Source organism: Chiloscyllium punctatum, chromosome 5, assembly GCF_047496795.1.
Source record: "Chiloscyllium punctatum isolate Juve2018m chromosome 5, sChiPun1.3, whole genome shotgun sequence".
Lineage (NCBI taxonomy): Eukaryota > Metazoa > Chordata > Chondrichthyes > Orectolobiformes > Hemiscylliidae > Chiloscyllium > Chiloscyllium punctatum.
In genome coordinates this window covers 114,765,379-114,791,066 of record NC_092743.1, presented here as the reverse complement: position 1 = coordinate 114,791,066, position 25,688 = coordinate 114,765,379, and the positions used below count along the sequence as shown (strand labels likewise).

At 40.1% G+C, this 25,688-nt stretch overlaps 1 protein-coding gene across 1 annotated transcript in view; it reads left to right on the top strand.

The window, feature by feature from the left end:
• The window catches only part of fbxl2 (F-box and leucine-rich repeat protein 2), a 180,947-nt gene that overhangs the window by 108,142 nt on the left and 47,117 nt on the right, over positions 1-25,688 (top strand). The window contains exons 11-12 of the mRNA XM_072569603.1: positions 20,748-20,822; positions 23,701-23,831. Of these exons, the coding sequence (XP_072425704.1) occupies positions 20,748-20,822; positions 23,701-23,831 (206 nt within the window). The remainder of the gene's footprint in view (positions 1-20,747; positions 20,823-23,700; positions 23,832-25,688) is intronic.

Sequence of the window (25,688 nt, the reverse complement as noted above, 5' to 3'; positions counted from 1 at the left end):
TGGAATGAGCAGATGAACTGGAGTTAGAGCTGCCTCCTTCCATGAGGAAAGGAGATAATAACAGTAATAACTCATCATTTAACTTTGCTGGAAATGCCATCAGAACCTTTGGAGGTGGCTAAAATTCAATTGAAAATGAAGGAGCATGGATTAGAGGCAAAAGACAAGGAAAGGGCTACAGAAATGAAACAGTTTGAATTGCGATTAAAAGCAGAGAAAAAGAAAAAGAACATCGCTTTAGCAGAACAAAGAAAAGGAGAAAGAGATTGTCACTTAGACAGGAAAGTCAGCTTAAAAGGATGGAGATGGAGGCTTAAGGTAAGCTTAGTGCGGAAGACAGTGAGAATGAACAGATCCATGGGAGCCAAAGGCCTGGTGAGCAGCTGTTTAAATATATTCAAGTGTTGCCTAAATTTGATGAAAAGGATGCAGACGTCTTTTTTTTCATCTCCTTTGAAAAGGTGGCTAAACAAATGCAGTGACCATGTGGGTTTGTTGATCCAAGTAAAACTTGCAGGTAGAGCTAGTGACTCTCATTTCTGTCAGAGGAGATATCTGGGGCGAATGAGGAATTAATGAAAGCCATCTTCAGGGCATATGAGCTTGTGCCAGAAGCCCATACACAACAATTCAAGAATCTAAGGAAGGACCCTGGTCAAACCTACATTGAGTTTGAAATGATCAAACAAAATAATTTTGATAGGTGAATAAGGGTATTAAAAATAGAACAAACCTATGATGCTCTTAGAGAGACAATTTTGGAGGAGTTCACAAATTCACTTCTTGAGGTAGTGTGAACTCATGTGGGAGAGCAGAGAGATAAAATGGCAAGATTAGCAACTGAAATGGCCGATGAGTTGGTCCATAAATCCAAGTTTGGCTTCCACAATCAATTTGAGGAATGTGAGGGATAGAAATTGACAGAAAGACAAATCCTTATGTGGAAAGGGAAAGGTCATAAGAATAACTTACCACAAGGTGAAAAGGAAATCCTTGAAGGGGACAGAAGTTAAAAAGCTCTGATGTTTTCACTGCAATAAAGTAGGCCACATGAAATCAGTGGTGGTGGTTTCGAAAAAGCACTGGGAAGCCAGGTGAAGGAAAACAGGATAAGCCAGTGACTTTTGTTGGTGTGGTAATGGAAAGCACAGTGGAGGCTAGAAAGCTGCACCATAATGTACAAGCTGGTCAAAGGTTGGTGAAGGAAAGTATTCAAGATCATCTTAAACCATACACCTGTGAAGGTAAAGTTTACTTGTATAGGTCAGGAGCAGCAGGTAAAGAGGTTACAATATTAAATGAAACAGGATCCTCTCCACCTTTGTTGAAAGATGAGGAGACATGTACCTCAGGAGCACCATTACTAGAAAAGGTACTGGTCGCGTGAATTAATTTGAGACAAGAAACGCTCAATTACGTACAGTGGGGTTAGAGTGTCCAGTCAAGAGTGGAGAAGTCTTGGTAGGAGTACTGGACATATTCTCAGCTCCAGGAATACAAATTGACCTTGGTTCACAGGTAGGAGTGCTGTCTACTGTGGTTGAAAAGCTAGTGGAAACTCCAGTAACTGAAGTATTGCAGGATGCATATCCTGGGATTTTTCTGGACTATTTTAAAGCAATTGTATCAAAAGGCATACACAAAAAGAATTTGAATGTATCCCTGTATGCTATTATCTTAAAAATAATGTTGCAATGAGGGAATGGAGACCATCCCTTATTCAGGCAGATGAGAAATGGACAGAAGTTCAACAAGTTGTATTGCCAGTGTGTAATAGAAAGGAAGTGTTGTGACTGATGCACAAGCTACCAGTACGGGGTCATTTAGGAGTGAGAAAAACTTGAGTCAAAATACAAAAACATTTTTACTGGCCTGTACTGCACAAAGTTGTAGTCGAATTTTGCCTGACATGTATGACATGTCAGGTAATTGCATAACCACAACTTTACTACCTATTCTTGCATTTGAGAAACCTTTTTCCAAGATTCGTAATTGATTGCGTAGGACCCCTACCTAAAACAAGTGAAAATCAGTCTTTGTTAACAATAATGGATGTATCCATTTAGATTTCCAGATGCCATTCCGTTACACAATACTATTGCTAAAAGGGTTGTAGAGTCACAGTCATAGAGATATACAGCATTGAAACAGACCCATTGGTCCAACCCGCCCATGCCAACCAGATATCCAACCCAATGTCGTCCCACCTGCCAGCACCGGCCAATATCCCTCCAACCCTTCCTATTCATATACCCATCCAAATGCCTCTTAAATGTTGCAATTGTACCAACCTCTACCACTGGCAGCTCAGACATATAGTCAGATCCTTTTTCTCAGGAGGTGGTAGATGGGGTCTTAGTCTGTGTTTGTTGATATCAACAAACACATCGAGTTAGACCCCATCTACCACCACCTGAGAAAAGGAACAGGAAGTGACTTCACCACAGGAAATGACATCACCAACCCAAACATATAAATAGAAAGCAAGAATTGTCAGCATTGCTTTGCCTGAGGCCCACTGAATATGTTACCTAGTAGGGTAATGAAACGTTTGAAAATGAACCTTGCAGCTCAGCGAGCAAACCTACATCTGAAAATCTATCTCTAAATTTATTCAGTTTTCCAATGTTCGCAGAATTTCACAGGTTTGCAGCCCTTTGAGCAAAGTAATTTTTCTTCATCTCAGTTATAAATCTGCCACCCCTTCTGCTTAAAACTATAATCTCTCATTCTAGATTGTCCCACATGAGGAGACATCGTATCTCCGTCTACTTTGTCGATCCCGTTTAGAATCTTGTATGCCTCAATTAGATCTCCTCCCCTTATTCTTCTAAAGTATAAAGTATCGTCCATACAGTGTAGACTGCTCAATCGTTCTCCTTAAGGCGAACCCTTTGTCTCTGGATCTCTTATCTCAATCTGGTGAACCACCTCTGAACTACCTCCATTGCAACTACATTCCTCCCTTTGGCAAGGGAACAAAAATTAGACGTATTACTCCAGGTGCGGAGCCACTAATGCCTTGTACGGTTGCAGCAACACTTCCCTGCTTTTATACGCTATTCCTTTAGTAACAAGTGCCAAAATTGACTTGTCTTCCTTGTTACCTGCACACTAGTTTTCTCCAATTCAAGCATCAAAGCATTTTGAAGTTTCTTTCCCTTTAGGCAATAAGTTGCCTTTCTATTCCTCTGCCCAAAATGGATAACCTCACTCTTATCCACTTTAAACTTCAACTGCCAAATTTTGATCCATTCACCTGACCTAGCCATATCCACTTGTACATTACTTCATTGCAACTAACTTTCCCATCTATTTTTGTGTCCCCTGTAAATTTAGCTGCAGTACATTCTATCCCTGCAACCAAGTCATTACTATACATTGCAAAGAATTGGGGCCTTAGGGCTGAGCCTGTGGCACCCCATCAGTTATATTTGCCATCAGAAGAAAGCCCCATTTATCTTGACTCTCTGCTTTTTGTTGTTTAGCCAATCCTGTATCCAAGATAATAAATTGCCTCTAACCGCACGTGAGTTTTTAGCTTGTGTGTTAACCTTTTGTATGGCATCTTATCAAATGTCTTCTAAAAGTCCAGATAGTCCATCTACAGGAATCTCCATTGTCCTACTTGCTTGTTAGTTTTCGATGAACTCTAGCAAATTAGTCAAATGTACATAAAACCATGCTGACGCTGGATTATGTTTTGACTTTCCACATCCCTTTTATTACTTCCTTAATAATGGTTTCTAACAGTTTCCCAGTGACATATGTGAACTAATTGGTCTATGGTTTGTTATTTTCTGCCTCCTTCCATTTTTGAATAAGGACATTACATTACTAATATTCCAATCCACTGGAACCTTTCCCACATCTATATTATTAACCATGAATCCACTATCTGTCCTGCCACTTCTTTTAAGGACCGAGGATATAGCCCATTGGGTCCTGGGGACTTGTCGACTTTAACGCTCAGTACTTTTTTCCCTAGTGGACGCTATTGGTTTAAGTTCCTCCCTTTCTATAATCTTTGCATTACCTGGCCCTATTGGGGTGATACTAGTATCTTCCAACATGAAAACTGAAACAAGATATTGATTTTGTGATTCTGCCATCCCCACTATTAACTCCTCAGTCTTATCCTCCAAGGGATCAACATTCACTTCAACTAATTCCCTTCCCTTTTATCTGTCTGTTGCTATCTGGTTTTACATTTTTCACTAGTTGAATAGATTGAATGGCCTTCTTTTGCACCAGAACAATTCTGATATTCATTGAACCAAAGGATTGTACAGTATGTTGGCCAGTTGAGTCTGTACTGTCAAAGATGCACTAATCCCACTGTCTAGTACCATGACACTTCAAGTGCTCATTCAAGTATGTTTTAAAGGTTTGACATTACCTAGCTTCATATATGTAATCTACATCCCACATATCTAAGAAAGTGGCCCCAGAAATCTTCTTGGTAATCTTTTAAGACTCTTGACTCTGGAACAGTTCCTACAGATTAAAGGGTAGCTCATGTAACCCCACAATTTAAAATGTGAGGTAGAAAGAGTCTATGGGATTCTGGACCAGTGAGTCTGACATCAGATTTGGGGAAGATTCCAGAGTTCATTATCAAGGATTTTAAAGCAGGGTACTGAGAAATTAGTGGTGGAATCAGGCACTCAGTGTAGCTTTACAGAAAGGAAACCATGCTTAACAAATCCACCGGAATCCTTCAAGGATGCAATTAATAGAGTTAATCAGGGGGACAAGTGAGATTTATTTGGGCTTTCATAAGGCTTTTGACAAAGTCCCATGTGTAAAATTAAAGTGTATAGGATTGGAGGGTGGTGTATTGAGATGGGTTTTTAAAAATGGCTAGCAGGGAAGAAATGAAAATTAGAAGTAAAGAGCTTTTTTTTTTCCTGAATGGCACGCAGTAGTTATTGGGGTACCAGAGGGATTGGTACTAGCATACAAACCTTTTACAATATATGTTAGTTATTTAGTTGAGGGAAGTAAATGTAATATCAAAATTTGCAGATGAAACGAAACTGGGTAGGAGGGTGAACTGAGGATGCAGAGATTAGACTAGATTAGATTACTTAGTGTGGAAACAGGCCCTTCGGCCCAACAAGTTCACACCGCCCTTCCGAAGCACAACCCACCCATACCCCGACATCTACCCCTTACCTAACGCTACGGACAATTTAGCATGGCCAATTCACCTGCCCTGTACATCTTTGGACTGTGGGAGGAAACCGGAGCACCCGGAGGAAACCCCACGCAGACACTGGGAGATGTTGCAATGTGATTTTGAGGAGCTGATTGGGTGAACACATTGCAGATACAGTATAATGTGGATAAATGGGGGCGGGTTTAGGGTTCACCCCCTGGTGTAGAACTCCAGGAAAAGTGTGGGGGGAGAGAGGGAGGGCAAGAGGTCAGTCATTTGGAGGTGGTGCCTGGGCCCCCATCGATGTCCAGGACTGTTCTCGGCAGCATTTCAGTGAGCCGAGATAGTTTTTATTCATTGTAAACAAAAAACGCGATCGTGGTTGAAACAGCTCTTTGATGTAATGTTTCTATTGGGACCTCGATCTCCTTCGGATAATCCAATATTCGAATAATTGATATTCGGAAAATCGAGATTCCTCTGTATATGTTAGCCTTAATTGCGAGTGGATTCCAGTACAGGAGCAAGGGTAGGTTGATGCAATGATACAGGACATTGGTAAAAACCAACCTGGAATATTGTGTGCAGTTTTGGCCTCTTTATCTGATGAAGGACGTTCTTGGTTTCGAGGGCAATGAAGGTTTACCAAATTGATTCTTGGGATGACAGTACTTATATATTTGGAGATGTTGTGTCAGAATTGTACTCAATGGAGCTTCGAATGAGGAGGGATCTCACAGAAACCTATAAAATGCTAACAGGGCAAGACCGATGTAAGAAGGATATTTCTAATGGAGGAGTCCAGAATCAGGATTCATAGTTTAAGGATTCGGACAGAGTTATAGTGTCATATAGCACGGATACAGACCCTTCAGTCCAACTCATCAGTGCTGACCAGACAACCCAATCTGACAAAGTCCCATTTGTCAGTATTTGGCCCATATCCCTCTATCTGGAGAACTAATGTAAAGCACTGGAAGATAGGTTTTCTTTTATTTGTTAGGGAGATTTGGATAGCACTGGCGAGTACAGAATTTATGACAGTTTAGGTATGGTGAGCTGCCTTCTGAATGTTGGTGTGTAGACACTACTGTTAGGAAGGCAGTGCCAGTATTATGACCCACAACAGTTGAAAGAATGGTGATATAAGTTCAAGGCAGGCTCCTGCGTGCTTTATAAAGGAACTTAAAGGTGGTGGTGTTTCCATGCTGTTGCTGACCTAATCATTGTAGGTGGACTGGGACACAGGTTTTGAAGGTGCTGTCAAATGACCCTAGATGAGTTGTTGCATTTCTTACATGGTACACAGTGCTCTCTCTGTGGATCACCGTTGAAGTGAATGAATGTTGATGGTGGCAAATGGAGTGCAAATCAGGTGGGCTGCTTTGTGCTGGGTTGTGTCAACCTTCTTGAATGTAGTCCAGGCAGGTTCAGAATATTCCATCCCATTCGTGACATGTGCCTATTGACACTGGACACGATTCGGGGAGATATGAGGCAAGCTACATGCTGCAGAAATCGGCTCTGACCTGTTCCTGCTGCCATAGTATGCACATAGCTGGTCCAGTTCAGTTTCTGGTCAATGGTATCCCTGACAACATTGATAGTGTAGGATTCTGTAATGTCAGTGCTATTTGATATAAAGAGGGGACTGGTTAGATTCTCTCTTGGAGCAGATCACTGCCTGGCTCTTGAACATCATGAATTGTTTTTACCCATTTATCAACATATCTGGGTCTTGCTGGCTCCTTTTTAATGACTGAAGGGTCAATTAGGCGGCACGGTGGCTCAATGGTTAGCATTGCTGCCCCACAGCACCAGGGACCTGGGTTTGATTCCTGCCTCAGGCGCCTGTCTGTGTGAAGTTTGCACATTCTCCCCGTGTCTGTATGGGTTTCCTCCGGGTGCTTCAGTTTCCTCCACAGTCCAAAGATGTGCAGGTCAGGTGAATTGGCCATGCTAAATTGCCCGTAGTGTTAGGTATATTAGGGGTAAATACAGGTAGGGGAATGGGTGTGGGTGGGTTAATCTTCGGAGGGTCGGTGTGGACTTGTTGGGCCGAAGGACCTGTTTCCATACTGTAGGGAATCTAATCTAATCTGATGTAGAATATTGAACACCCCTACTTCTTTGGATGGAGGGTAGCTCATAGAAGTAGCTGAAGCATGTTGAACTTGGGACACTGACCCTGAGGAACCACTTCAGCATTATCTGCGTATTAAAATGATTGACTTCCAATAACCAGAGCTATCATTCTTTGTTCTAGACGTGACTCCAACCAAGGGAGAGTTTTCTCTCAATTCCAGTTGACTCTGATTTTACTTGAGCTGCTTGATACCACACTTGATCAACTGGTGCCTTTTTGTAAGGGCAGTCACACTCCTCTCCCCTCACCACTGGAATTGAGTTCTTTTGTCGATGTATGATGACCAGAAACTGAAGACCCAACTTATGGAGCATCAGTTTGAAGCTAGCAAAGTGGACCAGAGACAAGGTATAGAGATTATGGATGAAGGTTTGTAGAAACTACATAGTTTCAAGTATCTGGGATCGATGGTGGCAGGAAATAGAAGTTTGGAAATAGAAATTAACAACTGATTAGCTGCGGTTGGAGTAATTGGAAGAAGTGCAGTAAAGTGTTTTATAATAGAAAATTATTGCAGAAACTGAAAGGAAGAATATACAAGCCAGCTATGGGATTCTTTATTGCTTTATAGTGCATTAACATGGGAAACATCAAGTAGACAGGGAAAACAACTGGATATAAATAAGATGTGGATGCTAAGATCAGTGGTGTAACGAGAAAACAAAATCAGGAACCAGTGCATTAGGTAGTCATTGAAAACTCTGGAAGTATTAAGAAAGTAGTTAATTGTTATATGTAGTGGATTGAAAGGGGCAATGTATTAGATGGCGCTGCCAGACATAAGGAAGTGACCAAGACCAAATGGAGAAGTGCTGCGGCAGGAGATTTACAAATGGAGTTGAATGAGAAATAGAAGACTGGTAGGATGAGATAGAGTAAAGTGAAAAAGCAGCACTGTGATGACCAAAAATAAAATAGGAGAAACTGAAAAAGGTATGTTATATACCCTGGTTATATTGCTAAATATAGGTGGTACTCTTATAACGCCGCACTTGCGTTCCAGTGAAACCTCACTTAATAGAAAATTGCTTAGTATAAATAGTAGGAGGGGCTGTGGGAATAATCTGGTTTGGGGCAAACCAGCAAAAAATATCACTCACGATCACTCAAATCACTTGATTGCTCAAAAATCACCCAAACGTCTAATACAAAGCATAGCACAGACTGAATAAAGGTAAAAATCATTTTTATCAATGAAACAAAAGTAAATTTAGCACAATACGTTTAAAAAATGTTAATGCAGGGACAGACGGTCATCATGGTGCAGAAGGTAGATGCCCTCATTCCTGATAAGTAAGCTATATCATATATTCTCTCCTTCTGCTCAAACCACATTATAATATCTAGCTTCTCTTCCAGTGTTCTAGCCTTTCTTTTGCTTTCATCTGCAATTTTATCACCAGGATACTTCCTGCTGACATTCTTATAACTATGCCCCTCAATTTTTTTCAAAAAAAGGGATAATCTAGGAGTAGTGTATCTTTCACAGGAAGCTGCTCAATGTTTCTCCCTTAGAAGGCTGCTGTGTTGGCAGTTGACATTGGTGCATGTGCAGAACAGGTTGAAGACCGCTGCTGACATTTATGGATGTGCAAAGGCTTTGATGTGGGCATCAATACATGCGCAATACAAAGCATACGAAACAATCACTGCTGGAATCGTGCTATTGTGAAGAAGCAAACATTCTTGAAAATACTGTTCCTTAATTCCTCAGCGACATTATGAACAAATCACCTTGCCCGAACACGTGTTATCTGAGAACTACCTGTAGTTAATCTTTCTATTACTGTGTTTCTGCATTCAATACTTTATAATTTACTGTGTTGATATGAACAGATCCACTGTAGTGATTGGCTGTGACTGTCCTGGTGTCTTTATCCTCCCACCAAGATTTCGAGAAATTTCCTCACCCAGAGAGTGGTGAGCCTATGGAATTCATGACCACAGAAGTTGAGGCTAAAACATTAATGTTTTCAAGAAGGAGGTAGATAAAGCTCTTGTGACTAAAGGGATTAGCCATGATCATATTGAATGGGAGTAGGATGTCGAAAACCCTAACCCTACTCCTACTCCTATCTTCTATATTTTGTTATTACAAACACATTACAAACCCTGAGCCATACTCTAGGTGAAAGTTGTTCCTCGTCTTCTGCCTTTCTGCCCCTTGTTCTTGACCCTTCAACTAAGGAAAGCGCTACTTTTATCCATCATATCCATGGCCCTCATAATGTTAAACACTGCTATCAGGATCCCCTCTTCAACCTTCTCTACTCCAAAGTAAAATAACCCAGCTTATCCAACTTCTCTTCATAACTAGAATGCTCCATCCCAGGCAACATGTATGATTCTGTGAAATCATACCGTAACCTTCCAAATTTGGCCTTATTGTGTCCTTGTTTGGACCAAGGTTTTAATGTGGTTTGGTACCCCACAGTCCTGGCAAAACTGAGCTGCTTTTGGTGCACAAGTTTCACTTTGATAGTACTGTTTATGACTACTTCAATTTACTAATGATTGAGAATAAGACAACAGGATGGTAATTGGCCAGGATGTATTTTTGATACTTTTCTGCTTTTGTGAGAGTGGTGCTCGGGGTAATCACCCTAATTTAAAATGGTTAGTTGAGGTGGCATTTTGTTTGGATGGAAAGTAGTTTTGAGGGAGAATTTTTTGCAAGATAAAGAATTTTTTTCTCAAGTCTCTAACATTGCAGGGTATAAAATTAGATTATATTGTGCAATGGACTTTAAGGATATTTATTTTAAGTGTTTTGATTTGAGAGGCTGTATAATAAAGGCCAAGGTGGAATAAACTAAAAGCTGAAACTTAACAGTTCTGAACTGTTTCAGTGCAATCACTATATATCTTCAGTTCTTTTTATTCTATGCTACCAAACTCCTTTCTGATGTAGAACATAGAACATAGAAAAATACAGTGCAGTACAGGTCCTTTGGCCCTCGATGTTGCGCCGATCCAAGCCCACCTTACCTACACTAGCCCACTATCCTCCATATGCCTATCGAATGCCCATAAAGAGGGAGAGTCCACCACTGCTACTGGCAGGGCATTCCATGAACTCACAACTTGCTGAGTAAAGAATCTACTCCTAACATCTGTCCTATACCTACCACCCCTTAATTTAAAGCTATGCCCCCTCGTAATAGCTGACTCCATATGTGGAAAAACGTTCTTATGGTCCATTTAATTGCATGGTTCTGCAGGTGATTTTGAACCAAAACTCTTAGTCATATTGGTAGCGGCTTAATAACTGCAATTCCTTGACTTGAGGGATAGCAGCTTTCATAATCTAGTAAGTCAATAATTGATGTGCCACAGGCCTTTATCCTTAGTCTTGTTTCTGTCAGATCTACGAAATCTGTGTCAACTTTCACATAGACATTGGTACTGCTTAAAACAGTGCTTTTGGTCGCCAGCACTGACTCCATCTCTTGTGCTGTTCTGTCCGATTTCCTGGTTACCACCATTCATGAAGTGACACTGAATCATCAATATGGAAACACACTGTTAGCTGTCATTGGTATCATTTGAATTAAATTAAAAAGCACAATCATACACTTATGAGGTGTCTGTAAATCTATCTTGGTGCATTACTAACACAATGTTTTACCTCCTTTGGCTCAGATGTGGTGTCATGCTGCTTGGAACCTCCATTTAATTGCATGGTTCTGCAGGTGATTTTGAGCCAAAACTCTTAGTCATATTGGTAGCGGCTTAATAACTGCAATTCCTTGACTTGAGGAATAGCAGCTTTCACAATCTAGTATGTCAATAATTGATATTTGTAAGACCCTATTATGTCCTATTGTTATATTCGTGGGAAATCGAGTTGCGAATGCAGGATTTTAGCAACCACCTGTTTGCAGAGCCACATTTGGACGTGTTGTGATCATAAATGGGTTATTTTTAACTCTTCCTTTGTCTATCATAGAAAGTATAGGTCAAACCTAACATAAAGATCATGTCTTTTATTCTTGAAACTGGCGAGTAGGTGGTCAGGAAGCAATCTGATAGAAGTTTATAAAGTCATGAGACCTGTAGATAAAGAGCTAATAGTAGTTGTCTTTTCCCTATGTTCAGCATTGACTAGTTGGACTGAAGGGTTTGTTTCTATGCTGTATTACTCTATAACTGAAAATGAGAGAACTGTTTTGAAAATCGGTATGTGAAACACTGGCTGCAGTTATGAAAGCATATGACCGTGACAAACATTGCAACCATTATAAAAATGTAATAGTTGTGAGTATGGCAACTGAAAGCCCTTTTAGCAATGGGGTATGTAAAAGGAACAGTAATAGTTTTAAAAATTGACAGATTAACCAAACTGTAAATTATTGTCTGCAGTATCGTGGGCTGTACGTAATCATAGTCATCCACCACTTTCCCAGGAAGTTCATTCCACACTCATTCACACCACCCTCTGTAAAAGAAAACATTAAAATATCTCTCCTTTTAACTTAAAAATATATCCCCTAGTCTGGAAACCCCCCCCCATCCTAAGGAAAAGACAACTACTATTAACTTTATCTATACCTCTCATTATTTTATAAACTTCCATAAGATCATCTCTCGACCCGCTATGCTCCAGTGAAGGGATGTGAGGAAAACATTTTTCACCCAGAGGGTGTTAAGAATGTGGAACTCACTGCCTGAAAGGGTGATGGAAGTAGCTACCTTCATAACATTTAAGTATAGATGTGCACTTGTGATGCCAAGGCATGAAAGACAGTGGATCAAATGCTGAAAAGTGGAATTAGAATAGCTCGGTGATAATTTTTTGACTGACATAGACTAGATAGACCAAAGGGCCTTTTTTCTGTGCTGTCGATCTCTGCAATTAATTGTTTGTTTGTTTGATGGACAGGTTGGGATTAAGTCTCACATCAGCCATCAAAACGATAGGCCAGCATCTAAAATTAGAACTGAAGTCAAATGTTAACCAAGACTGGCTAGCCCTTGGAGAAATGCAACTCCTGAGAAGTTGAGCAGGGAAGACCACGGAAAATTTTGAAGCTGAATAAATATACCAGATGATGGGCAGGGGATTAGGTACATAAATTGTGAACAGTATTGCAAAGGTGGAAGCAAGCAAATGTAGTGGAAGCTCAAACAAGGGGTCTGCGAGTGAACATGCTCTAAGAAAGAAATCACGGACAATTGAAAGAAATCTTGTTAGTAGGAGGTCAAACTGTAGTAGTGCAGAAAGAGACAGTAGGCAAAATAAAAGACATAGTTTCATAAAGGCAACAAATATAGTACTGTACAATCCAGTAATACCACCAGGAGCAGAAGTCATTGTGATCTGGAAGTCATAGTATCCATTAATAAAATAGAAGACAAGTTAATAATACATGACAAACAACAAAGCTTGAGAGAATTTGAAGCATATACAGGTGCCAGATGGGGAACAACCATCCCGAAACCATAAGTGGCAATGCACGGAAAAGGTATCTCCTGATTGGATTTTTAAAGTAAAACCGATGACACAAGAATTTGAAGAAATCTGGGTTAACAAGATATAAGGATAGATTCACCAATGATGAGGAAAACAATTGTGAAAATTTTCTTGCCTTCGTCAACAAATGCTTAGAGAGTCCAGATTAATTAATGTTAAAGCTGCATGTCTTCAAGGACATCAGCCTAAGAGGAAAGTGTTTCATTGCATGTGCGCGTGCACACACACACTCGCTCCACTGCACCGCCCCCCCCCCCCCGGACTGACGCTAACTGTACCCATGTATGTATAGCCTAAATGATATTTCTGGAGTTCAGTACTTCTCATTAAAGTTAGTAAAGTTGGGTTTTCTTCAGTTATTTTTCTGGCACCATAATGAGCTACATTAAGGCACCTTTACAGTACACATAGATTAATTATTTCTTGCTGGGTGTGAACAATGAATTTGAAAATATTGTCATACGTAAGCTTAAAGCAGAATTCAAATTCAAAGTCAGGCTTCTGGGGCTATTGACTAAATTGGGTTAGAAGTCAGGCAGAATGAATCAAGTGTCACTTAGCATTAGCAATTGTATTTGGAAAATGTTAGCCCCATTGCTACTAGTCAAAGTAGGGCATTACAATGTAGCAAAGTGGAGGAAATGCAGAGTCTATTTGAACAGCTTAAATTATCCGGACACCCAAACAAAGGAAGATGCTAATTTTTAAGTATTTGCGTTGACTATAACCTATGAAAGCCTCAAGGTGGAAGATATCTTTGCAAATAAAACATTGAAGAAAATTAAAAATAGTTTTGTTTTAAAATATGCATTTATTGGGAAAGTGAAACTTGTTGCTTTAGTGATGGTTCTTGTGCAAACTTTTGTGATGGCATCTCAAGTGCAGGAAAGCTTGTTGTTTACTTTTGCAAAAAGAAGGTAAATGTTGCCGTCTATCTTGGGAACCTAAAAATATCAGAAGCGCAGTAAAACCTGTGTAGTGGCTAAAGCTCAGTCTTAGTGAATTGGTAGACAATATTTTCATCAGAAGAATCAAAAAAATTCTGAAAAGGGATTCAGCTGCATACTTATTGAGTGGTACGTTGATAAGTCAACATGGAGTAATTTACTTTCAATGAAATGTGTGACTGACAAAAGACAGGATTGAATATTGCTGTTTTGAAATGCTGGAGAATGGAAATATCTCCAAATTGAAATGGGTAGATAGCAGCAATCAGTTATTTTTTAACTCACTCACAGGACGTGGGTGTCACTGACCAAATCAGTATTTATTACCCATTCCTAATTACTCATTTTTACACTCCCAGGGCAATCAAAAGGTCGCAACATTACTATGGGTCTGAAGTCACATGTAAGCCGGACCAGATGATGGCGTCTGGTTTCTCCCCTAAAGGACACTAATGAACCAGATGGGATTTTCTGACCGGTGACAATGGTTTCATTGTCATTGTTAGACTCCTGATTTCAGATATTTATTGAATTCAAATTCCACCATCTGCCATGGTAGGATTCAAGCCCAGAATATTACCAGGGTCTCTGGATTAATAGTCTAGTGATAATACCACTGATTTGATTTGTTTCAGTAAGAAACTGTTGGACATACTGGGGAAAAGGACACTTTGAACTTTGAGGAAAGAAAAGGAATACAGGTAGTTCTTCTATACTGTAATAGTTGCGATCTTGAGTAACCCCGCATTATAGAAAAATTGCCCTCTAGTTTTGGCAATATAATCATGTTACCGCCAACAGATGATTTAAAAGTTCACACTTTAGAAACCGTGTTCCCAATTCGTCAATCGCGTGACAGCGAAACCTTAGACAATAGGTGCAGGAGTAGGCCATTCTGCCCTTCGAGACTGCACCACCATTCAATATGATCATGGCTGATCATCCTTAATCAGTATCTTGTTCCTGCCTTATCTCCATAACCCTTGATTCCACTACCCTTGAGAGCTCTATCCAACTCTTTCTTAAATGAATCCAGAGACTGGGCCTCCACTGTCCTCTAGGGCAGAGCATTCCATACAGCCACCACTCTCTGGGTGAAGAAGTTTCTCCTCATCTCTGTCCTAAATGGTCTACCCTGTATTTTTAAGTTGTGTCCTCTGGTTCGGCACTCGCCCATCAGCGGAAACGTTTCCTGCCTCCAGAGTGTCCAATCCTTTAATAATCTTGTATGTCTCAATCAGATCCCCTCTCAGTCTTCTAAACTCAAGGGTATACAAGCCCAGTCACTCCAGTCTTTCAGCGTAAGGTAGTCACGCCATTCCAGGAATTAACCTCGTGAACCTACACTGCACTCCCTCAATAGCCAGAATGTCTTTCCTCAAATTTGGAGACCAGAACTGCGCACAGTACTCCAGGTGTGGTCTCACCAGGGCCTTGTACAGCTGCAGAAGAACCTCTTTGCTTCTATACTCAATCCCTCTTGTTATGAAGGCCAGCATGCTATTAGCCTTCTTCACTACCTGCTGTACCTGCATGCTTACCTTCATTGACTGGTGTACAAGAACACCCAGATCTCTTTGTACTGCCCCTTTACCTAAATTGATTCCATTTAGGTAGTAATCTGTCTTCCTGTTCTTGCCACCAAAGTGGATAACCATACATTTATCCACATTAAACTGCATCTGCCATGCATCTGACCACTCAGCTAACCTGTCCAGGTCACCCTGTAATCTCCTAACATCCTTCTCACATTTCACCCTGCCACCCAGCTTTGTATCATCAGCAAATTTGCTAATGTTTTTTACTAATACCATCTTCTATATCACTAATATATATTGTAAAAAGCTGCAGTCCCAGCACTGATCCCTGCGGTACCCCACTGGTCACTGCCTGCCATTCAGAAATGGAGCCGTTTATCACCACTCTTTGTTTCCTGTTAGCCAATCAACTTGCAATCCAAGTTAGTACTTTGCCCCCAATACCATGCGCCCTAATTTTGCTCACTAACCTCCAATGTGGGACTTTATCAAAAGCTTTCTGAAAATCCAGGTACACTACATCTACTGGATCTCCCTCGTCCATCTTCAGAGTTACATCCTCAAAAAATTCCAGAAGATTAGTCAAGCATGATCTCCCCCCTTCGTAAATCCATGCTGACTCTGATCTATCCTGTTACTACTATCCAGATGTGTCGTAATTTCATCCTTTATAATTGACTCCAGCATCTTTCCCACCACTGAGGTCAGACTAACTGGTCTATAATTTCCTGCTTTCTCTCTCTCACCTTTCTTAAAAAGTGGTACAACATTAGCTACCCTCCAATCCGCAGGAACTGATCCCAAATCTATCGAACTCTGGAAAATAATCACCAACGCATCCACGATTTCTCGAGCCACCTCCTTCAGTACCCTGGGATGTAAACCATTGGGCCCCGGGAACTTATCAACCTTCAGACCTAACAGTCTGTCCAACATCAATTCCTGGCAAATATAAATTCCCTTAAGTTCGGGTCCTTCAGCCACTGTTACCTCAGGGAGATGTCTTGTGTCTTTCCCAGTGAACACATCTGAAGTACCAATTCAATTCTTCTGCCATTTCTTTGTTCCCCATAATATATTCCCCTGTTTCTGTCTTCAAGGGCCCAATTTTAGTCTTAACCATTTTTTTGCCTTTCACATACTTAAAAAAGCTTTTATTATCCTCCTTTATATTTTTGGACAGTTTACCTTCGTACCTCATTTTTTCTCTGCGTATATCATTCTTAGTAATCCTCTGTTGTTCTTTAAAAGCTTCCCAGTCCTCTGTTTTCCCACTTATCTTTGCTATGTTATACTTTTTCTCTTTTAACTTTATATGTTTCTTAACTTCCCTCGTCAGCCACAGCATCTCATGCCTCCTCCTAGGATCGATCTTCCTTTTTGGAGTGAACTGATCCTGCATCTTCTGCATTATACACAGAAATATCCACCATTGTTTCTCCACTGTCATCACTGCTAAGGTATTGCACCATTGAACTTTGGCCAGCTCCTCCCTCATAGCTCCATAGTTCCCTTTATTCAACAGAAATATTGTCACCACCGATTGTACCCTCTCCCTCTCAAATTGCAGATTGAAGCTTATTGTATTATGGTCACTACTTCCCAATGGCTCCTTCACTTTGAGGTCCCTGATCAGTACTGGTTCGTTGCACAACACCAGATCCAGAATTGTGTTCTCCCTGGTAGGCTCCAGCACCAGCTGTTCTAAGAATCCATCTTGGAGGCACTCCACAAAGTCTCTTTCTTGAGGTCCAATACCACCCTGATTCTCCCAGTCTACCTGCATGTTGAAATCCCCCATAACAACTGTAGTAACATCTTTGCAAGAGGGTCTTTTTACCCTTAGTATTTCTCAGCGGACTCTACATCCCCTGATTCTAAGTCCCCCACGCAAGGGATTGAATATCATCCCTTACCAACATGGCCACCCCACCCCCTCTGCCCGTCAGTCTGTCCTTACGATAGCATGTGTAGCCTTGAATATTCATTTCTCAGGCCCTGTCCACTTGAAGTCACGTCTCAGTTATCCCCACAATATCATATCTGCTATTTCCAAAAGAGCCTCAAGCTCATCCATCTTATTTCTAATGCTTCGTGCATTCATGTCTTGTATTTTTAATTTGTTACTGCCCTCACCCTTCCCATCAACTCCTATTTGTCTCAACCTTACAGCATGATCCCTTTTAGAGTTTTCTACCTCATTGATACAGTTGTCTTTCTTGACTTCCCTTGTTCTAACTTTCCCTTCAATTTCCTTCTTAAACATCCAGTTTGTCCTCTCCCCCCAGCTACTTAGTTTAAACGTAGCTGTGTTGCAGTAGCAAACCTGCCTGCCAGAATGCTGGTCCCTAACCTATTAAGGTGCAAGCCATCTCTTGTATAATTTATGCTTACCACAAAATATACCCCAGTGATCCAAGAATTTAAATCCTTGCTTCCAGCACCAGTTTCCCAGCCACACGTTCAAGTCCATTATCTCCCTGTTTCTGGCCTCACCAGCCCGAGGAACTGGAAGCAAACCGGAGATAACCACCCTGGACGTCCTGCTTTTCAGCCTTCTACCTAGTTCTCCGAAGTCCCGCTGTAGTATGTTCTTCCTCTTCTTCCCGACTTTTGTGCCGACATGTACCACCACCTCTGGCTCTTCACCTTTGTCCATGAGGATGTCCTGCACTCTGTCTGTGATGTCTCTAACCCTAGCACCAGGAAGGCAACGCACCATCCTTAAGTCCCGCCTGCTGCTACAAAAACCCCGATCAGTTCCTCTCACTATGGAGTCCCCTATTACCATGCCTCTGTGTGATGTCTGACTCTTCCTCTCTGCCTCCACGCCAACATTTGATTGACAGACCTGGCCACCTCACGGACTGGCAGTGTCATCTGTCTCTACTGTTTCCAAAAGATTCAACTTGTTCCTGACAGGTACTTCCCCCGGCGTCTCTTGCATCTGTCTCTTCTCTGCCTTCCTCATCGTCTGCTCTCTTCTGGAATGGTCGGTGTAATAACCTCGCTGAAGGTCTTGTCCAGAAAGGTCTCGTTCTCTCAGATGAGCCTGAGGTCCTAGAGTTTTTTCATCAGTGCTCTGTCAGTAGCTGAACGTGCACACACTTATACGAGCCAGACACGCCAGAGTCGTTGACCTCCCACATCAAGCATGTAGCACACTGAACCAGCCTGGCAGTCATGTCTTCACCCTCTTCAACTGTGGCATAATCGCTTCACTCAACTTCCTTGTCAAAGACTCCTTCGCTAAAGCCTCACTCTTCAATCCACAGGAACTTCCTTGGATCCTCTGTTTGGGGCAAGTCTGTGGACTTTTAATTTAGGTTAGAGGAGGAGGGTGGGAGGGAGGCCCTACTTTGTTGGACCTGGGGTCTGGAACACACCCACTCAAATAACAATCACTTACCTTCCCGACCGGCTTTGCGCTCCGACTTTACTTCCGCCCAGCTCCCGCTGCTCTCTGCTGCAAAAAATGTTAATGAAGTGAGTGTTGTAGCAGAATGACCTGTATAATTTTTAAAAATTACATTTTTTCTTAAAAAAAAAAGTTGTCATCTGACATCATTGTTTGAAGGAATGCCTCAGACCTAATGGAATGAGGACGCAAGTGATAGATATACTACATTGAGTTAATTGTACAATAGATTCTCATTCAATTATGAGGAGCTAGTAATGTGGAGTATGAATTTTACAGAGTGTGCTTTACTGAAATAATACTCGTGTGGATTTGGATTGAACATTTTAAAGAACAAACTTCTAGTATATCGTAATCATCAGTTGAAAATGTTGGGTACATCACTATCTGAAAAGTTGTAATTTGAATTGACTGTTGTTCAACCAGCAGTAAGTATTGCCTACTTACTATCTAATGATAATGGAAAAGTCAGATGAAGCAAGTTGGACCTGAGGAACTTGTGCAACAAAATCCTTTTTATGTTTGTATTGATTTTTTTTTAATCAGCCAGCATTCCCTGTTTTACCTACTCAAAAGGCCTGAAGTTTATTTTCAAAATCCGTTCCACTTATATTAATAATTAAGTATTGAAGTGATTAAATAGACCACCTAACTGTCATGCCCTTGCATACTGCAAAGCTGATGGCCAAGTTTTAATGGACCTTTCACTGATGGTGTTAATTTGCCCCTCCAACATTGTTTTAATAACAGTTCTTGCCTCACCCATCCTTACATCAATACAACCTGTCCAAAATGTGAGAATAAAAGTACGTGGGTTTGATGTAGCTGGAGTAGAGTGTGCATTAGAAAATGCTTGTATTGATCACTTGTTACTAATGATGTTTTTATACTGTTTGGATTATAGTATTGACTTAAGGATGGTATTGAGGATGGACTTTTTAAAAAAGCAACATTATAATAATTCTTTCATGATTATTTCATTTCTTCATGCTACAATAAAGTTTGTGTATAGTATTCCAAATTGTGGAAGTAATGGGCATTAAATGACAGTGTTAATTTGCTCACAAAGTAATTTGGCAGGAGTTCTCCAATTAAGATTCCACGTCTAAGAAATTAAATGAAAATCATTTGGCAAGTGATTTACGCTGATCATTTCTGCTGTGAAATTGTTTTGCATCATTCCAGGACCTTTTGTGGTGACCATGCCTTTTTGAATATCAAAATGTACCAGGTAGATGCAGCATATCCTGTCCACCTTTAGAAAATATTTCTTTGTATTGTCTGTATAATAGGTTTTAATCCGGATAAAATCAAAAATATATTTTACAAGTTTTATTTGAAAGTAGAATCTCTTGAAATACCAAATTTAATTGACTTTTATCTATAAGTAGGTTTAAATTCGGTATAATTTACTAAATATTGACTGGTCATAGCTTCTGCACCTCAGTGATTAACTGAAAACAATACAGACATGCACTCTCAAATCCAGCAGCCCCAGGATCAAAAGCATGCTGCATTTTGAAACTTAATGGTTTTCAGACAAAAAAAAATCTGGACACCTTAATCTAGTGAATAAAGAATGCAAGAAAACCAATGGTGATATGATTCCAAAACACTTTAGTTTAATGGACATGTAACTGTTGGTGTTAATTTGCCTCTCCAACATAGTTTAATAACCGTTCTTGCTCCCCTATCCTTACATCAGTACAAACTGTCCAAAATGAGAGAATCCAAGTACATGGGTTTTAAGTGGCTGGATTAGAGTGTGCATCAGTAAATGCTTGTCTTGATCACTTGTTACTAAAGTGCCACAATTTCTTTATAGTTGAAGGGATTTTTCACACGTTTAAATCTCATAAAATGAGAGCTGGCCTTAATTTTACTAAATCCAGTTAATAGAATATTACACTGAGGACTTCTGGTTGAAAAATATAATGTGCCTAAAGAAAATAACACCGCAAGGGTGCTTTCATGTCTCATTTAACATTCATGTATGTTCTGATTGCCATTGATCTGCTTTCTTATCTCAAATAGGGCAAATATAGTGTTTTTTTTCCCCAACAGTTGGACGATGACTCATTGAAACACATACAGATTCACTGTCCAGAATTAGTAACACTTAATTTGCAGGCATGTTCAGTAAGTACTTTTTGTTTTGCTTACTTTACAATTGAATTGTGTATTATCTGGTGTTTGTATTTGATTTGATCTTGGTTCATAGGAACATGTCAGTTTACGTAATATAGACATTGCAGGACAATCAATAATGCTTATAACTTGCATTATTAAGTTTTTGATTTAAAAATCCATGGATCTTCATTTCTTGTCCATAATCACCAATATTTAGTGTCAAATGTATGCAACCTTAGCTTTGTAAGAGGTGGGAGAAAGGGAGACTAAGTGGTAGAATTCACCTGTGTACAAAATTGTGCATGTATAAATTTTGTAAAAATTCAGAAAGGTTAAATGTATTTTTTGCCTCCCCTTTTCGTTGCGATACATTTACTCTCAATTTCTTCGCATGGAATGAGCTAACTGGTTTGCATGTTTAGGCTAGAATTGCTTCATAATCAGTCAGTGGAATGCAGAAGAGTAGTTGGGAAAATTTTAGGTATTTCATCCCTTCTTTGTAATGCAGTACATGACTTCAACTCTTTTCTTGTATAACAAACTAATACTAGACATAATCGTTTGTTTGCTTTGTTCTTCATGACTACATTCAACTTGAGTTTAATTGTAATTTGATTCTATTATAGTTATATTGGTAATAGATAATCTAAAAATATTTTTGTTCTTTATTTGACATCTCCAGCTTTCTGGTTTGTTTGGTAGATCCACACAATACAAGCCATAAAGCAAGCCTTTCCCAGGTTTCCTTGATACTTTTTAATAAGTGTTGTTTGAGTATTTTAACATTAGTCTATTTAATTAGGCAACTACTTTTCTGTGCGGTTGCTGCATGTCTAACCAATTTTGGAATTTTTCATAAGTATTTCAAAATTTTTTGTTGGAACACTGCCCACTGTGAATAATAATGACTTTGTTTCAACTTTCTAAAAATAACATAGTTTAAGAACATAGTATTAACAGCAATGAGACCGTCACTGCAGAGTTCCGCTGAGATCAGTGTTAGGACCACAACTATTTGCCTTATGCATTAATGATCTGGATGAAAGAATTGAGGACATTGTTGCTAAGTTTGCAGATGACAAAAATAGGTGGAATGACCGATTAGTGTTAAGTAGGCGAGGAGGGTGCAGCAGTACTTGGACAGGCTAGGAAAATGGGCAGACAAGTAGCAGAGGGAATATGTGAGAAATTGTGAGGTTATGCGCATTGGTAAAAAGACTGCAGGTGTAGATGATTTTCTAAATGGGAAAATGCTTCGGAAATCTGAAGCACAAAGGGACTTGAAAATCCTGGTTCAGTATTCTCTTAATATTAGTGTGCAGGTTCATTTGGTAGTTAGTTAACACTGCATTTGCCTTCCTATCATTTCAAGAGGGCGAGCATACAAGGGCAGGGATGTTCTGCTGAGGCTGTATAAGGCTCTGTTCAGATCACGTTTGGAATCGTGACCAATTTTGTCCCCAGTTTTAAGGAAAGATGTGCTGACATTGGAGGGAGTCCAGAGGAGTTTTACAAGAATGATCCTGGGGATGAAGGGCTTGTTATATGAGGAGCAGTTGAGGACTCTGAGTTTATACTTGATGGAGTCTAGAAAGGTAATGGGGGGAATCTCATTGAGCCTTACAGGATACTGAGAGACCTTGATGGAGTGGATGTGGAGAGGATGTTTCCACTAGTAGGAGAGACTAGGACCGAGGACAATGCCTCAGAATGAAGGCATGATCCTTTAGAACTGAAATGGGGAGGAATTTCTTCAGCCAGAGGGTGGTGAATCTCTAAAACATGTTACCACAGAAAGCTGTAAATACCAAATCATTGAGTGTATTTAAGACCCCTTTTTAATTAGTATGGGGATCAAAGGTTACAGAGAGAAAGCAGGAGAATGGTGTTGAGAAATATGTCAGTCACAATTGAATGGCAGAGTTGACCACAGGGGCCAAATGGCCTAATTCTGTTCCTATATCTTATGTTTTTTATGGTCTTATGTTTAAAATGTTGCAGGATATTTCCCTGGCCTTGATGCCTTTGGTCGTGAATATTATATCTAGTCAAACTTGCCTGTGTGATTATATGCCCTGTAGCAAGTGTGAACTCCTCAGCAGGATTGACTACTGCTGTCGAATCCTAGATAAAAACCCCCTCCACTTGTGTATCACCTCAAACAATCTCTACAAATTCCTCACTTCATGTGCAGTCATGGGTGTTGCAGCCTGTAGGGGTAACTTATCATTCTACTGTAATTGTTGAACTCAAATGATTGAGAAGATTGCCACTGCTGCACCTCCCAGCTCTAGATTTGGAGTAGAAATCAATGAAAACAAGAAGTGTGAATCCCATTCTTTGCAAGCTCATTAGCATGGTTGTTTCATCAGTTTTGCACTTTGAATGCAAGAATATCTCGAACCCAAATGTGGTCATTATGGAAGTTATTTCCATAGATTAATGGCCTTGCAGTCATCACTGTTAACTCTTGTCTCCTTTCTTTGGATTGCAGCCAAAGAAGAATAACCAAATGAGCAATAATAACTTTCAAGACCAATCAAATTGTAGTGCACATTGAACATGAGTATTTTATTCATCTTCCACCCCTTATTTCGCAGTAAGTTGTCAAGTGCTGTGCTGAGATTGCAGTGAAGCTGATCCATCCAATAGAGTATGAGCTCAAATTTCCAATCTGGAACTGGTCAGCTTTTGATCGAATGCCTCTTGAAAGCCAGGCTATCTGTAAGGCGCATCTTTCAGTACTGAGTGATGATGCTTTAAGGTTAACCACAAATTTTTCTTGATTCTGTTGAATTGCCAGGGACTGAACAGATTTTTATTCAATTTGTAGATAACCTGACATTCCAAACCAATTAATGACCCATAATTTTGTTTGCCTTCAAAGCAAATCACAGATGAAGGATTAGTAAGCGTTTGCAGAGGCTGCCATAAACTTCAGTTCCTGTGTGTGTCTGGATGTGGAAACATTACAGATGCTTCTATTACAGCATTGGGATTGAATTGTCCTAGACTAAAGTGAGTAAAGCAGATCTGAAGTTCAACTTTATTGAAACTCCCTGATATTGAACATGTCATAACTATCAAGTAGTTGTAATAACAGCTTATATTTATACACTGCCTTAATGTAACAGAACATCTGAAGCACTTGGGTGTCTGATCCCATGTTCAAGGGTGGAAAACTTCAGTTTCTGTCCATTTTGATATAACCTCGTTGGAGAAACATTGGCAAAGCATAGGATGTAATAGAGTTATAACTCATGGAATAAAAGAGACAGTAAAAAAGAGACAGGGTCACAAATTTGGCTGAGTGAAAGGAAACAATGGTCAATAGATTTGGTTAGGCTGGAGGAAGGTTTTTGTGTGCTTCCCAGGTGATCAGTTTTGGAATCCTTGCTTTTCCTGATTTTTGCTGTATAAAATTTGGGCATGTTGAGGGGAAGATAGTGTATAACTTCAAGAGGATTTTGATGAGTTGGTCAAATGGGCAGATGGATGGCAAAGTTCAATGTGATAAAGTGTAGGGAGATATACTTTGCTAGGAAGAACATGAGACAGTATAATATAAAGGGTACTATTCTCATGGGTGTGTAGGAGAAGAGAGACCTGATGAATGTGTGCACAAGTCATTAAATATGGTAGTTCAGGTCGAGGGTGTGATTAGTAAAGAAAGCAGTACACTAGGCCGCCTTCATAGAGCAAGGAAGTTGCACTGAACCAATTGAAGGTGCTCTTCAGGATTGTTACGAATAGTACTGGGCACGGCATAATAGGAAAGTTGAGAGTGTATTGGAGAGAGTGCAGAAGAGATTCACAAGAATGGTTCTGGAAATGAGAAACTTCAGTTGTGAAGATAAATTGGAGAGTTGGCATTGCATCCTTTGGAGAAGAAATGGTTAAAATATTTGATGGATATTTTTCAAAATTGAGGGGTCTGGACAGAATCATAGAGCCATTTGGCCCATCGAGTTCATACAGAGCCTCCAGAGAGCATCCTGCTCAGAACCCCCTTCTCTCCCCTCTCTCTTCCAACCACCCCCCCCACCCCCCAAAACACCATCCTCATAATCCATCATTTATTACTGCTCATTTAGCCATTCTTCTTTCGCTGTGATCCAAAGAAAAGAGGCATATGTTAACAGCGATAACTGCTTGGCTAACGACCCTTGCCTCCACATCCTTGAATGCTAGGGGCAATTTAGCATGGCCAATCCACCTAATCTGTACAGCTTTGGGCTAGGCAGCCCATCTAGAATAGATGGGGAGAAACTGATTCTGTTCATGAAAGGATCAGAGGCAATCAGGTAAAGGTTTAAAGTGATTTTAAATCCGAAATAAACACAATATGAACAAAAAAGACTTTCCTCGAAGATGGTGGTCAGGATCTGGAATTCAAGCTGGAAGTGCAGGAGAGACAGACTCACTCATCATACAAGAGGGCATTAAGTGATTATTTGAATAGAAGTGAAATAGAGTTATGGGGAAAAATGGGTAATTGCCAAAAGGAATGATGCTTGTTTGTAGAGGCAGTGCAAATGTGATGGACCACATGGCTGCTTTCTGCATCATAACAATTCGATATTCAGTCTGTATTTAGTAGATTATGTCCAGTTGATCACATAATCAGAATGATTTTTACCTTGATATACAGAAATGAGATATGACTTTGTTTATTTAACATTAGAGTTGAGAAAAGGATAGTGAAGTAAGTCACTTTGAAAAATGTAAGTATTTGTCGTGACCTAATTGAAGTTCTGAGAATCAGTAGACAATAGGTGCAGGAGTAGGCCATTCTGCCCTCATAACAAGGTTGTATCTAGCAAGTTAATGGAAGGAACACTAAGTTTGAAAAGAAATCCAAAATAAGGAGCAAAT